Consider the following 16,229-nt stretch of genomic DNA (forward strand, 5'->3'; position numbering starts at 1 on the left):
TTTGCTACATGGTGAGAACCAGCAGAGAAAACATGGGGGTCTGACTCAATACCAAATGAAATGCATCCACTTTTCCTCCACTTCTAGAGGAAAACAGACAGACTTCTGTTCAGAAAACACCTTAGCTGTACTCCAGTTGAAGTAAACTCTTTCTTTTCTAATGTAAAACATTCTGCATCACTGTTGGAGGCATAACGTGTTATCAAACAAGGAGGGATTTGTTTTAGATACTTAAGCTGCAGTTAAGATTTTCTTTTGAAGGGTTGTTGAGAGTCACTTAAGGGATTAAATTGGGGGAAAAAAACCTCCAGGCAAAAGTGACTGCACAGATGAGCAGAGATTCCATCATTTTTACCCTTTCTGCATAGCACCCAAATTAATAAAACTTGTTTTTGCCTTGGGATGTCTGGTTCACTGAAGCATACAAAGATGTTCTGAATTTCAAATAAATGATGCACATACACATATTTAAAGACAGTGTATATGACTATCAAGTGTAAAAGGAATGAAAACAACACCTCTGCAAAAAAAGTCTAAAGTCTAAGTCTCACCTATGCAAAAAAAAGTCTATTTCTTCCTTAGAAACTTTCCCTACTGAAAACTGCTGGTTTTAGGAGGTAAAGCCATAAAAAGAACCCTGAGGGTAATGTTAACATTGCCTCCTATGGATGCATCTCTGAGGTATTGGTACAATGTGGCCAGTCCTCCACTGGTGTCTTTTGATCACCTGTTAATGCCTCTATGACCCACTAGGGGGTGGTAAGCCCCAACTGCTTCCGTTTGACCTGCAACGCAGACACCGCCAAAGCACAGGTGACAGACCACATCACAGGTGGCGAAAGGACTCACATTTGAAAAAGCACAAACTTTTCAGGGTGTTAGTATACAAAGTAAGTTTTAATGGAAGCATCAGTGACTCTTAGCTTGTAATGGAACCAAAAATGGTTAATGCCTTCAACTCTCTCAGTTATACAGTCCATAAGCATACAAAAAGAAATATTTGTTCCCTCTTGAAAATGGTAAAAATTTACACTGACCAGTTCTCAGGACACGCTCCTCTACTCCTTGAGTGTTGTTGTTCTGCACTCTCATTGGTGGAACCACCATTGTCCTGACACCACGGGGACTCCTGCCCTGCACTGCAGGGGAAGGCAGTGGCGCTACCATGGCAGCCAAAGGTGGGTGGTTGTTGTGGTTATTATTGTCAAGGTACCGGTATGTACTGTTGTCACGTGGGGAGGTGGATGTGTCAGATGCTGGGGAGCCTTCCACTGTGTCACAACCACTCTCATGGCCGTCATCCTCAGACATGCTGAATACATTAAGATGAGTTAATTTCTTTGTGGAACATTACTTTGATAGTTATTTGAACACAAGAAAACACATCCACCGACAACTACCTGTTAGGTCTCTTGCATGGTGAGACAGAGGGGCTGGACTGGAGTGAGTTGGATGCAAAAGAACTGGTGCTAAGGCTGCTGTCGGGGCTGCTGAGGGAACACACTCTCTCCATAGACACACTGGTGTTTCTGCAAGCCTCACACACACACTCCTCTTTACACCTACCGACAAAGAAATGCAGGTTAGCATTACTGTGGCTGAAACAAAGTTTAAATCTTAAATTAGTAGAATGGATTAGGGACAAGCTAGTAGACCGTGATCTGTATTTTTTCAACAAACTAAATTATCTATATCCGTAATCAGAATAGGCAAGTTGTTAATTGCAGCCTGAAATTGACGTGTTTATCAGTAGTTGCTATATTTATTCTAAAACTATTAATAGAGTAGCCTCAGAATTGAGCTGTTTTTGATCACAAAAGCTACCAAATGTGGATTTTACTTCATTACAGGTATGGATACTCACATTTTAATCAGTAACAGACTTGTATCAGCCTCATACAACCCTCATATGGATCCTATGCAAGTTATAGATCACTATTCTCTGTTCAGCATTAGTATGTTCTTCCCTATGACTTTATAAGATTTGTACACACTTCCATTTACATTACTCACTCGCTCAGATGACATCTCGGATGTTCATCATCCCCCTCATCCTCTCCATCAGTCAGTTCACTGTGGATGCTGATCACACTGGGAGCAGGGCTTGGTGTGTCGCCCATCAGAACTGCCACATCTCGCTGTTGCTGACCCGACCGGTCCAGCTGGCTGTTACCATTAGGTACCACCTCCTTAAAGTAGCTTACTTCCTCCTCTACACCATCTACCTCTTCTCCGGTGTTGTGAACTTCTGGTTGCCTGGTTTCGACCAGAGGCACCTCCGTCTGAGACTGCTCCCTTTGTGCCGCTGCCTGGTTAACTACATCAGCCATTTTGGGGGTCCGACATGCTGATATGTGGGTGTTGTTGAGGTGTGACAAGTTCCTTTGAAGAGGACAGTTGATTTGTTAGATATAAATAATGACTGAGCAGTTCAACTTCAAAGGCATGAAGCAGGATCTCACCTGTTGTAACTGTGTCTGTTCCTTTTATTGGCTGGCTGTGGCCACACAACATGAGCTATGCCAATGTTGATTGGCTGATGGGCAGAGAGGGCTGACATCTGATTAGTCAGGAGAGGCTGTTGCATCACTGAAGTGTAGGGACGCACTTTCCTGTTAAATGGTAAAAATAGAAAAAAATAAATGGAGATGCAAGAGAATCAAAATGCATTATGGTACTGTGGCTAAAAATAAGTGACAAGAATTGATAACATGCCGTAAAAATATTACATAACTTTATATTTGAATGGCTTCTGCTGGATACTTGTTATGCACAATTTTAAGTCCTAAACATGTTGTTAGAATCCCTAATGAGCATACACATGGACAAGAAATGATGTTTATCCTGCAGTAATCCTTGTAATGTTGACATTCCATTTAAAAACAGAACAACAGAAAGTTGACAGTAACAAAGTTACTTTACTGCATGTTGCACGTTCAATGCAACAAACATCTTTTTGCTAGTGGAAGTCTTACGGCAAGGAATTTCCCCAACTCTGTTTGGGTGACTCAGTGTAGGGTGACTCACCCCCAGTCGCCGATCCTCTGTGGTCCAGCTGTGGCATCATTAGTAAGGGAGGATGGGGGAGGTGGAGGGGGGTGAGAGGGAGGAGGACCTACTGGAGTCATCTGCTGCCAGGCTGCTGGTACGAGGAGCTGCTGCCCACGGCTAGACCAGGCCTGCTACAGAGATAGAGCAGAGGCATTTTGGATGTTATACAACCAACCATCCCTTGATCCCCACTGCTATGATCTGTACTAGCTCCCCAGAACCTAGGACTGACATCGAGGTTTAGGGCTTAGTCAAAACCTTTGGCAAAATACAGTTTTGCATTTTTAATACCAGTTTAAATGTGCAATGTTGTACTGAACTGTGCCCAAGATGGGCCAAAGGACACCTATCCTGACTCCTCCTTCTAAGAAATTACATAGTTTTCCTGTCAGTGATCAATGTACTGAAAAAACAGGAGCAGGATGTGAGAGGAGGAGGGGAGAATGCATTTTGCTTGAGGTGTCAGAAAGCCACAGGTGGAGCACATCCTCTACATGGGAGGATACAGAAATGTTGATAAAATGACATTTTACTGTCCCATCTAAAACATCAAACGGTCACTGTCCTGGGAAAGACAGGATAAACCCAAACATCAAAGGGTCATTGTTTTGGAAAGAAAATAATTTCTGTCTGTTGTAAATGAAGGTAACCTTCTCTCTGTTTCTGTACTTGTGGGTAACATTTTAGAAGACGGGAGAGAGCGCTTTTGCCTTTTTAACAATTTAAATGTCAGTTAATTGGGAGGGCTTCAGAAGGAGCCAATTTATAATTATACTGCAGAAAGGAAGCAGAATCACCGACTCAAGCCTAGCATGTCAACTGTTAAACACACACATTCAGGTAGACCAGCTGTAATAGAGATACAAATTCCTGACATGCTGGACTGACGTACAGAGTCAAACTAAGTGAACCCAAGCTAGCACATGAATATGAATAAGGACTTGTTATGATGGGACCTCGAGAAAATTCTATTCCAAAGACAAACTACATACCCATGGAGAATCTGTATTTGACCTTGAGTTTGTTGCATCTTACCTGAGCAATTATACCAGGCCTCACTGGCAAGGGCTGAATGGGAGGTGCCTGAGTTACCATTGGAACAGAATACCCTGTTGGTTGGTTAAGGTTTCCTTTAAGGAAAAAAAATGGACATCATATCACCTGTCATTTATGCACCTCAAAAAAGCTTGGTGAAGCTATGAAGTCACTCAATAACATTTTACTAAAAATGTGTTACAGAATCAGTGTAAGCACTGTGCAGTCTACATACCTTGCATGGTGGGAGGACAAAGAAGAAGGGCAGGTGGGAATGAGTCACTGCAACCAAATTGACCATTCCCAGTTGCTAGAGCTATCCCAGGATGCAACACTGAGGGAGCTGACTGGGTTATAGTCTGCATCAGAAAAGCATAAGGAGGAGTAGTCAGAAGAGCACAAAGAGGAGTTGGCAGAGAATGTAGAGGAGGAAGGAAACATTTTTCAAGTGTAGTGTTGAGATGGTTTGAGAGTAAATTAAGTGAGTGGCAAAGAAGAGAGACAAAATGGAAATGCACACATGACAAGAAGATTAGCAATAACTCTTCATAATGACTGACAGATCACATGTGACAGACACATAAAGATCAATATATTCTGAGATCATATGTCATAACACCTTCTCCCCTGAAGAGGGCAACATTAGGTCAACAGTCCAGACACATTCCACAGAAACATTACATAACCAAGGATTGGTGATATTTATATGTTCTTATTTATGTTCTGTCTGGAAAGAATGGGGTGTAACCAAGAGAGACTGAGTGGAGGTGTAATTTGAAACTGAAATAATCTGCCCACTTCCATGTGGAGCCACACTGACTAAACTAGCGTGAGTAATTAAAAAACAACTCACTAATGTAAATCAAGATCTTTGTCACATTGGTATAAAGGATAACTGAAGCAATGAAAATCAAATAAAGAGGGAATATATGCCCATATACACATGGCACTCACCTGAGTGTGGACTGGTATGTTGCTGTAGCCCAGAGGGAGGCCAGAAGAGGCAGTGGGGGCTATAGGAGGCCTTGAGAAATGAATGGTGTTCTGATTCAGAGCGTCAAAAACTGCATTGGTGGGCCGACTGTGGCACATGTCCATGATGCGGAAAGATGACTGCACACTGGAGGGGGTCAGAGGCGATACAAGGATGAGGAAGAATGTCTTAAGACTCAAGTTCATAGATATTCAAATATAAAGCATGTCATCTCGTTGTACACTGGTAGTTACTACAGAGAAAAAATAAAAACAAAACACAAGACAAGCCAACACATTTTGTATGAATGGCAGTTGTAGCAGCCTTACTGGTTACTGTGTGGGTAGTCCAGCAGATGAGTCATAGTGAGGAAGGGGTGACTGAGGACGCTGGAGGGAACAGTTCTTTCCTCAGCGGTGATTAGCAGCATGCTCTTTAGCAGAGACACAAATTCTCTCCTGTCTGCCTTTTCTGCTTGCATGTCACTGTTGTCAGGACTCAGCACCAGGTTCACCTGATAGATGGAGAGAGAAACACACACGCACACACCACAGTTAATTTAGAAACCCAGGAAATTGTTCTGTTGAGTTGACTGTTTTACAGCCACAAAACTAGATAACACTGCTGTGTGTCCAAACATGAACCTGAAGTTGTGTGTTATCTCTTACAACTGCTATGTTGGATTACTTCAGCATGCTTTGAAGTTGCTCAAACTCATTTGGGTTGGTTGGACTCACGTGTGCTATGTCATCGAGACAGCTGAAGATGTACTTTCTGGCCTCTTTGGATTTAAGTCCCGTCTCTTTCTCATGCTCCTCTGTCGTCTGGATGAACAGAAATATGAAGTTAATAAAAACCCACAGAATGTCGGTGCAGTGTAGCAACAACTTTGTATAAACGTGTTTTTGCGTCTCTATTGCCCTTTTCACACAAAGACTCGCATTATCATCGCAACGAAGGCTCGCACCTTTACTTGTTCACACTGAGGAGCAAAAAAGAGGCATGATGGTACACATCTTGCCATTGACGTCTGTGTGTTATTCCTCAATGTCTCCCAGTATTCACTGGTTAATCTAAACATGTACTGGCCGACTGTTGATAATCATATGGATGCTGTTATACTGTGTTGTGTTTGAGATCCTGATCCACCATGTGCAACAGAGTTACACATAAAATCTCAGCCATCCCTGGCTAGTGAGGAGGTCCCAGAAGTCTGCACAGTCAGGTTCAACAGAGCTGTCACCCTGAGCGTGAGCAGCGAATATCTGGTACAGTGGAGATTTCTTAAAAATGTGAGGTTATTGCTGAACAGTACTGTCTTGACTGAACTCTTTTCTTTCCACGCAGCATGAATGGGTCCTTTGTGTTCAAACTGACCATCGGATTCATTATGTTTAAATAATAACAAATGTAAGGTCAACGTATTAGATGAAATATACACAAGCACTGAGAACAATCCATGTACATCTACTTGGTCAAACTGTTTGGCTGTAGGGTTTTGCTGAGAAGTACATGGATGGATAAATACTAGGGTAACATTCATTTCAAAATTATTTAGAGTCAGCTCAGGTAGTCTAAACACAGTTTCACATTTCCTAGAGCTTTCCTCTGGGTGTGCTGGCTTTGTCCCGTTTTGAAAAGCTTATGCAGCTGTTTCCTATAGAGAAAGCACTGCTACTTCATGCTTTCTCTCAGTGCATGGATATTTTCTTGAATTCTCCGTCTCACCTTCCCATTTAATTTGTGTACATTTGCCCACCCGCACAAGAAACATGTATAATGTATGACAGACTGGAGGATGTGTACTTTGCAGGGCTAATACATGTCTGCTCATAAGACACATGTTATCTGTATGTATCTTGGTGAAACTTATGTGCAGGTACTTTTAATCTCCAGGTGGCATAGGGAGAGTCAGACTCTTTGGAGAAGAAACGAGATGTCTTGGTCCCCTTGTTGAGCAGCTGCTCGGCAGGCAGGCCCTGAGTCTGAGAGATGTACCGGATCTGAGCAGAGAGACACAAGAGGTGGAAGAGGAAGAGAAGAGGAAAATTACAAGGAAAAGTAAAATAAAGACATCCATGTACAGTGTATTTCATTCACTGATTGTTCAGTTTGTGGTAAGAGCTTTTTAAACATGTATTACTTATAAAATGTCCATACAGAATACAACCACGGACACGGCACTTTGATTGCGTTAAGCATGAATTTCTAAGTCAAAGTTCCCTCAAAGCCTCATGTCTTCAATTTCTTTATTTGAACTTTAAGTTACAGACTAAATGTGTTACATCAGTCCCTGATGTAAATCTTATGACCAGAGGCTGCATCACACCACTAAAAACACTCTGAAAATGCAATTACAAAGCAGAGACATGATCCTATAGACTTCACCAAGGCATTAAGGACCAGTATGGAGTTTTGTCACTAGTAAGGCAGTAGAGGAGGTTGTTCCAGCATTTGTCAGTAAAGTCACTAGAACCTCTTTTGAAGTCAGTCAGCAGAATGCAGAGCATTGGAGCAGCCAACAGACTGGAGTTGAGCTATCCAGCCTATGCTGCCATGACTTCTCCACTTCCATAACAGTTCACTTTGTGGTTATGATATTTCGAGAGTTGGTTTGTAAAGTTTACAGCCTACCACGCTGTTATCATTTACTGCACTATCAAAAAAGTGAATAACTAGTGGGCAACCCTAGCTCAGAGCAACTCCATCACCCTCAGCAAACGCAGACAGGAAAATCTACCACACAAAGAGTTTGTTGCAGTTACCTTAACAACATTATACAACTGAATCATGCAAATTGATCACGTGTCACTAAGTTCTCAACATGGCCTGCACTTGACTACGTTGGACAGCTCCACTAACCATAAAAAAATCATTTATACAGATAATGTCATTCTTTTTGCTATCAGTCTCCTTTTTAAGTTCCAGCAGTGTTTGATTTGCAAGTTCCACAATACCTATGGACAACTCCTATCAAATAAGTGGCACTTAATTTCCCAGATCTGCTGACTTTCCAAATGAATTCATTCAACACTGTGGTCTGTCTTAATTGCTCCTCTCAAAGTTCCATGATACTCCAGAAACCCCATGACGAGAGGAAATCCTACAGTGATTCTTTTACAGCCTGTATGCGCGCGTGCATGAGTGCACACGCACGTGTCTATGGCCCAGAACAAACACACTCACCAGCCAGAGGGCACTGGACTGAGAACCTGCTGATAGTGCAGTGAACGCTCACCACAGTGCGGTGTGTGTGTGTGTGTGTTTGTGTGTGCGCGCACACATGTCTACCATCAGGCTTATGTTTATAAATACATTTTGCTGTGTAGAGTGGAACTGCAGTGAGCCTTGGCATAACACAGCATACTTTTGGGGGCTCAATGTGCACGCGTGAGTGTGTGTCCTGGCATGGCCCACTGGTACAACAGAGCTGTCACTGCACAGTAAAGCTCCATCAGCCACCGTCTCTGACTGATGACTGTCCAAACTGCTAATTGCTGCTGGAGGCACATCTTACAAAAAAGAAAAACCCCTCCAAAAACTAGCCTCACCAAAAAAGTAGCCAATTCTTCAAAACAGCATTGATGAAAAAGAATGTCTGGTTCTGCATGTATTACGGAAGTCCAACATATTTCAAATATTTTGTTTGGCAAAAAAGCCAAGTAAGTTGAGAGCCTTGGAGAACTTTGTAGCTTCCCATAATAGGTCAAATATTTATGTTCTCCTGAAATAATAAATGCCAAGAGATGACAATACCGCGGTGTTCGAGCTTTTCATTTTCCTTAACTCAATACACTTAAAACATAATGGCCATCATTCTGGTCTTCACAGAGATGCCTACAGTCAAACACAGGGTAATCCTGTACTGGTCTGTGAATTTCATCGGGGCCTTTTCCCATGCTCCCTCTCCCTCGCCGGGGGACTCCATTTAAAGTCCAAGTTGTGTAGTTTAGACCACACAACCCTGTGGGAAGATCATCGCACAGTGCCAAGAACAATTTCCTGATTCACTCAGCTCAGATTAGTATTATGTGGATTTCATGCTGGATTTGTTGGACTTCGTCATACAACAAGAAAGAGATCAGTGAGCAACAACAATTAAAGGTTTAACTATATAATGAACATACTGTTGAGTTATGGCTGGAGTGAAAGCAGATACCTAAGAATTATAAGCATTAAATAAATATTCTGTAATCTGTGAAAGACCGTGTTACTTTGTGTTTATTTTGCCCCCTTTAGTCCCCCAGCAGGAGAAAGAGATACACCCTCAGGGTCTATCCTTCCCTTCTTTGGAGTGTGTGTGCATGCGTGTGAGAAATGTTACCTGGTCGTACTCCAGCGCTCCAGGGTAGAGTGGCCAGCCCAAGAAGAGCTCAGCTATCACACAGCCCAGTGACCACATGTCTATGGCCTCACAAAATGGCAGTCCCAAAATAATCTCTGGAGCCCTACAGAGAGGAAGGAGAGGCAGAAAAAGGTTACATCTAGGAGCTGATCACATGTGAAATAAAAAAAATATTCACGCTCTGACAGCCTGGAGGACAACATGCCACAACATTCACAAGAGTGGCAGGACTAGAGTATTTGCAGCGTTTGTAAGAAGGACGAAGCTCAAAGCGAGAAACTCAAAACGAGAAGCTCAACAGTAACTGTTTCTGGTGAACCAAAAAGTGACATAGTTTAGTGAATGGTGGAAACCCTGCCAACCATATAAACGTAGTATAAGGGGTGAATCAAATGGCTGCAAGACTTAACACTGTGTTTCTTGATATGGGAATAAGATATCTTTTAGTATGATGCAAGCAAATTCAACTCTCCCACATACTACAGCTTCAGAAATTATCACAGATTTGAGTACAAACACCTTTGTAATTCAATGCATGAAGTCTGTATGTATATTATTGCATTTCACATTAATACACAGCTATGTATTGGTTGTCATTCATGTACCATATTGAAATGATCTGTACAGATTCATGAGAAATCCTTTTCATGATCAATTCATGATTTAAATAAAAGAAAAATCTCCCACATCCTGTTCACCTTGCTTGCAATGATTTTTAGTAACAATGTTTCATTAATCAGACCTTCATCAGCTTATCTTACAAAACAATAAGGGAGACCAGAGGTTTTACACTTAATATGACCCTATTAAACCTAGGAATACATGACTGTCACTGTGCAAGAAATCAAGCAGTTACTCAGGAACCTCAATTGAGCATTACACCCTTATGACGTGCATGCAGTGTTACTGCAACAGAGAATTAAAGCTATTCCAACGAATGGACTTTGTCACTTGCACAATTCAAATGGGACTTGTAATCTTGGAACAGTAGTGTGAGACGGTGCAGGAAAACAATGGGCTATTAGGCCTGGACACAGCAGCTGAGCAACAGTGCTGCAAATAGCAACCACTGCTGTGACAACCACTGGGGAAATGACTGTTGCCAAGCAACCACCGGACGCAAGACCATAATGTAACAGTATTACAGGGTGATAAATGGGGCCATAGCTCATCATTCTCTGTGTGTGACCGTGAGCATTTGTGTGTTTCTATGTGCAGTCTCACAACTGCAGATGTCACGTCTATCACATTTACAGCACAGCTCATGCTTTCTGCCCTCCTTAGCCCAGAGAAGGAAATTACACTTTGCCATTTCCTATTGCTCCTTCAAGAGGAAGACGTGGAGTTATGCAACACTAAAACTAGCCTTGGGGGATACTGCCACAAACATTTTACAGATCAATCCTGCGTGGCAGGGAATGAGACACTGCTTGTGGTTTTCCTAGTTTTAAGTGCTACAATCAAGAAAGTTGGAAGTCCTCAGATTACAGTCCTCAGATTTGTCTGGGCATAAGGAGGAGCGGGGAGCTGATTATAGTGTTGTCAAATTAGACTTAAACATATCACCAAAATTACATTAAAAAATTAATCCACACTCATCTAACCGGCAAAGAAAAAAATAAGAAAAATAGCATACATAGAGAAGCATCACACTGGCAAAACAAAAGAATCATTACAAAACAAGAACTACGTACATAGTCATGATATCATTTTTCTTACATTTATTTCAGTGCAGCTTAACTCACACTGGACATACTGAGGTGAAGATAGGCAAAATAAGGTAACCTCTTAAGATTTTAAAAGCCTGACAAGGACACAGATGGGAAAATTCTGGTAATAGCTAAACTCTGGTATCTCATCCATGGCCTCTGCTGTTGCTTAATGTTTGAAGTGAGAAGTGACTGAGACAAAACATTTTACAGCCTTCTTTTGACAGTACTTCTGCTAATTACAGTTGTGTTCCGTCTGTATCTGTAATGTAGTTGTTTTTTTCTCAAAGGGAACTAAGCTTGATATATAGATGTTACTACAATGCTTTTTAGAATTCCATGCATGGGGTTAAGGGGGACACACAGAAATAAACCTAAAATAGAGTTGTAGACGTTTTTGCCTATGGTTATACAGCCAGACTGATAAATGCTGCAGCAATGGCCCCAGCTTTCCAGAGCCATAACAGCTCATCACATAACACACGTATAACACACACGCATTCACACACACCCATAGGTGTTTGGCAGCCAGACCAGGTTCCAGAACTAACTAGTCACACTAGAGAGCAGCAGTTAGGACAAGAACAAACACTGCAGATGACTGTATGGCAGCACACCACTGTTGTGTTCAGAGAACTGGGATAACACCCCTCAGGTACACCTACAGAATATCAGTGCGTTTAAAGTGATGAGATAGGACTCAGTACAGGACACATGAACCCAGTGCTTTAACACAGGTAAACAAAGCTCATCCATGATTACATGTCAAGCATACTTCACTGCATTACTAAGGCTTTATGTGAGGGACAACAGATCAAGTTGCATGTCACTGAACACGATGTGCAGCTACCAGAAGAATACAGACCGAAGGCAAAGATCGCCTGACAAACATCTATAGAATATCAAACATGTGATAACTTTCTCTATCACTTTCAAAATGTTTGTACCGAGTCCTTTCTTGGTAAAGGATGGAAACGGAAAATCAAAAGTCTCTATTAATACAGCTGCTCTTTAAGACTAATTAACTGGTATTTGATTTTACTTTGGAAAAAAGAAAGGTTTTCGATAATTTAAACTTCCACCCATCTAATACCTCCGTGAAAATGTTGCTGTTAACCCAGAAAAATGGGTGGGGATGCGCCAAAAGGCAGAAGTCAAAGAAAATTAAGAATATAAATAAAATACAGGCCACAAGACCATGGAACATTGAACTATGACTGTAAGGTAATTTCACAAGCTTTAAATACAATTAGAGTTGTTCCAATACCAATACCAGTATCACAAATACCCCTGATACTGCTGAAAATGCAGGTATCAGCGAGTATGTGAGTCTATGCACCGATCCGATTTCACGAAACTTAGAAATGAGACCCTGCTTCTTCCTTGGTAGCTCCATTAGCTCTGCTTTACGTTACACACCAGAAATCAATTCTTCTTCGCTGCTCTAAAAGCCAACACACAAAGTGAAGCTGTGCTGCCCCTGGCTACAACTGTTTTGACAGCGACGAAGTTGATTTCACATGAGTCAGCAACATGTCAGCTATTTTGCAATATTTTACTCTGGATAACCACACGAGTTAGTTGTAAGGCAGTCATTCTCTGTTCTGTTTTACAAAGGGTTAAAATTGAGCCAAGCCATACAAAAAAGATGGCAATCATGTTGCATCCATACAGGGTTAGTAGTCCACCAAAAAAAAAAAAACAAAACAAAAAAAAAACACACACACACTGGTTTCAGATTGGTACCTTGGTATCGGACGATACCCAAAGCCCACGTATCAGAATCGGTATAGGGAAGGGAAAAAAATGGTATTGGAACATCTCTATAGACCATCAGGCTCAATCAAACACAATTATGAAGCTCACAAATGTGATACCACAATTAAGAGCAGAACAAATACAGCATGTCTTAACTGCTTATAAGGAAGAGAGGAGGGAGAGAGGAGGGAGAGAGGAGGGAGTGAGGGGGGTGATGGAAAGCTGTGTTTCCTCATGTTTAACTGTGGCTCTGGACAACATCAGCAACTACTCTTTCTGGGGTCCAGATGAAGACCATAAATAAGCTGCCTGAATACATGCATGAACAAATGCACAAACAAATATAGAAAGAGCTTAATTAGAAAAAGAGAAAGAGAAAAATTCACAGGCTAAACAGGGATATGAGTATCGGCACACACTGTAATTATTTCTTTGATATGAAAAAAGAGCCCGCAGGTAATAAGAGGGGATTTAGCAACAGGTTTACACAAATACAGTGCTCAATGTGAGTGATCATGTATTATTCAAAATGCACTATATACAAGTCCTAGCAGCAGGTATATGTTCCAGCGTCATGTGTGGCTTCCCACCAGAACAAACTAGGACAGACAACATGAAACTACACATACTGGTTAACTTTGCTACATGTCTTTCCACTGTGTAACAAACCAATGACAAGTCCCCTGCCATGTCAAAACCACTTTTCTTCTAGCATGGAAACTCTGAAAATGACATTGTGAGCCAGTCAGCAAAACTCATACGAACATATGCTTCTTATCAAGAGGGCCCAGGGCTACTTGTCGGGGCCTACTGAGGATTAGACTGTCCAAGAAGAAATCAGCAAAGGCATACATCTGAAATCCACATCAAATACTTGACAACAACATGTACCATTTCAATGCAACTAGGTGCTAAGGTAATACAACACCTGTGTGACAAAGAAATCACACCTAGGTGAAAGAAGCCAAGCACAACCTGCCCAAATCTGAAAAGCATGCCAAGATGATAGCTAGCTTTCCTTCCACCTGATCTGCTCTTAACTGAATAATTCACATAGCCCAGTGATCCATTTTCATTGTGGGAGGTTGTTTTACGTCACCAGCACCCACAGGACACAACAGTCACCTCACCAGGCCCTGCTGTGTCATGCTACCATGGCAACAGCACATTAGAGCATGACAAGCACTAGAAAGGTTCTGCCAGAGACTTCTATCTGCAGAGTTATGCTCATAAAATTCACAAAATTCAATGGATTTCCCACTTAAAACACAAAAATCTATCCAGATGACTAAGTGAGAAAGAGCACTGTACCCATTTGCTGAAGGTGAATTAATACACCAAGGGCCAACCGTAGCATAAGGTAAAATCCTTGCCTGACTGTGGACTTGAAATGTCCATTCAGAGTGACAAATTAGACCCAAAGTTGATGAACAAAACTGTAGATTGTTTCGTTTTTTCACTTCTGAAAAAAATAACTGATTACTGTATAAAACCAGATTAAATTTGAATAAGCATTCACGTTAAGGCAAAAAGGATGATTTGGTAAACAAAACACCACCCTACAATGACATATACACAAATCCAAAACAAATGCTATGTGAACTCAAAATGTCATACTGCTGCCAAAAACCAATCATTTCATTGAACGACAGCCTAAAATACACCAGAGTAACCGCAAACCAAGCTACTAATCTAAGACAGTGGCATGCTTTTGAATAAAGATGGATCTCGGGCAAGTAGCACTAACAGAACTGCACACTGCCCTCCCAACTCCTCCTGGTCAACAACAATAAACTGAAACTATGAGCTGTTTTATACTGAAGTGTCTGATTCCAGGTTTAGATGTACAACACTGACACCGAAACTATGGGTGAACAGTGGATCTAATGCACAGCTTTATTAGCATTAATATCAGTAACGACAATGTCAGTAACATAAGTCATACATTGATGCTTGTTATAAGCCAAGATTAAAGGACAAATCTGTTTTTTGTAATATAAAAAATATGTGCAGGCTAGTAAACAAACCTTTACCAACATCAAAAAACATTAATAACTTGGACTACTGAGGTTAGTGTTTGTCTAAGTATTACAGATTGTGCCTTTAGTAAGAGTGTTAAACGACCTCAACTTCACTGCCACTTTCTGGGTTTTTTTTCTGTCTTGACTTTTGCATCAAAGCCACACTGCTGGCAATGCTACAACCTATGGTTCTGGAAAATCCAGGGAAAACCCCAGAGCTGTAAAAAACCACCTCCTACCCACTGTGGTGAGTCTAGAATTTCTTCACAGCTTCACTGTGGTAACAATACAGTACAGCCATTATGCAACATGAAGACTGGAGATGAGGAAACACTATGTCCTGAAAACCACCCTCCTGATAACATACACACAGACACCGCTCTGGGGCTCAAATTACATAATCATCATATAGATATGAAAAATAGTACAGAACAGTGCAGAACTGTGGTGTGAATTGTCCATATGAATACAAGTATTAACCTACCTAAGCTAACATACAGGCGTTGCACAGATGCAAAAAGTAACTTGAAGTGCATATGCATTACCAGCTGTCGTCCTGGCTGAACCAACTCACACAGACGCACAAAAATATACAGTAGAAGGGAGATAGAAGACAGAGAGGAATCGCTGCTGTACCACTGTAAGCAAAAAAGTTACTTGTTGAATTACCTTTCTACCCATTGGCCTGCTGGTTTTGGGAGAAAGGCGCAAAAAGGATCCTTTGCAAAGAGCAAAGTAATCAAAAAAATGTATTGAAACTGTTGCACAATGCTGGTGCTCACAGCAAAATATGGCCAGATGTTACACTTCACAAGCTTTCCTGTAATTTCATCTTTGTGGGTCAAGCAAGTTTAGTTAACAATCCAGACACACCACTTTTTCCATCCTCAGCCTCTTTATCTGAACTGAGTTATTGTGAAGCATGTTGAAGTACATTGTGTAACCTACATGATTTACCCAGCGTCAAAGCTGTTTCTTGGACTAGGGCACACATAAGAACACACCCAGACACACACAGGAATGTCCGAATGTTTTTTCCTGGATCTAAATGTGGGTTTTAACATACCACATTCTTCCCTGGCCTTCTGTGTCCTGGGTGACCTCCCTAAAATTCACTGCCAGCCCATTTTAACTGCACTATGATCTCAGCATTGCCGCCACTGCTTAAAGACAAAAATCATACAAGCACACATGAATGCACACTTGTACACACTTAACCAGGTCAACTGCAGAGCAAACCCTTTATGTTATGCAACAGCTCCACTCTCCCTCGTGTGTGAGAGGGGGGCCAAGGAAGTGGCTTGCTTTCACAAAAAAAGAGAAGTTGCCGTGTTAAT

The 16,229-nt window shown here is 41.5% G+C and overlaps 1 protein-coding gene across 2 annotated transcripts in view; it reads right to left on the minus strand.

The window, feature by feature from the left end:
• The window catches only part of LOC119024067 (homeodomain-interacting protein kinase 3-like), a 31,783-nt gene that overhangs the window by 8,880 nt on the left and 6,674 nt on the right, over window positions 1-16,229 (minus strand). The window contains exons 5-16 of one of the 2 annotated variants that reach the window (XM_037106487.1): window positions 9,384-9,507; window positions 6,943-7,062; window positions 5,797-5,883; window positions 5,389-5,573; window positions 5,041-5,206; window positions 4,322-4,445; window positions 4,087-4,181; window positions 3,028-3,179; window positions 2,463-2,612; window positions 2,014-2,382; window positions 1,401-1,562; window positions 1,038-1,312 (exon numbers count right to left, since the gene is read on the minus strand). In XM_037106487.1, the coding sequence (XP_036962382.1) occupies window positions 1,038-1,312; window positions 1,401-1,562; window positions 2,014-2,382; window positions 2,463-2,612; window positions 3,028-3,179; window positions 4,087-4,181; window positions 4,322-4,445; window positions 5,041-5,206; window positions 5,389-5,573; window positions 5,797-5,883; window positions 6,943-7,062; window positions 9,384-9,507 (2,009 nt within the window). Of the gene's footprint in view, window positions 1-1,037; window positions 1,313-1,400; window positions 1,563-2,013; window positions 2,383-2,462; window positions 2,613-3,027; window positions 3,183-4,086; window positions 4,182-4,321; window positions 4,446-5,040; window positions 5,207-5,388; window positions 5,574-5,796; window positions 5,884-6,942; window positions 7,063-9,383; window positions 9,508-16,229 lie in introns of both variants that reach the window. The other variant, XM_037106486.1, reaches the window with a different exon arrangement.

The sequence above is a fragment of the Acanthopagrus latus genome, chromosome 8 (genome assembly GCF_904848185.1).
Source record: "Acanthopagrus latus isolate v.2019 chromosome 8, fAcaLat1.1, whole genome shotgun sequence".
NCBI lineage: Eukaryota > Metazoa > Chordata > Actinopteri > Spariformes > Sparidae > Acanthopagrus > Acanthopagrus latus.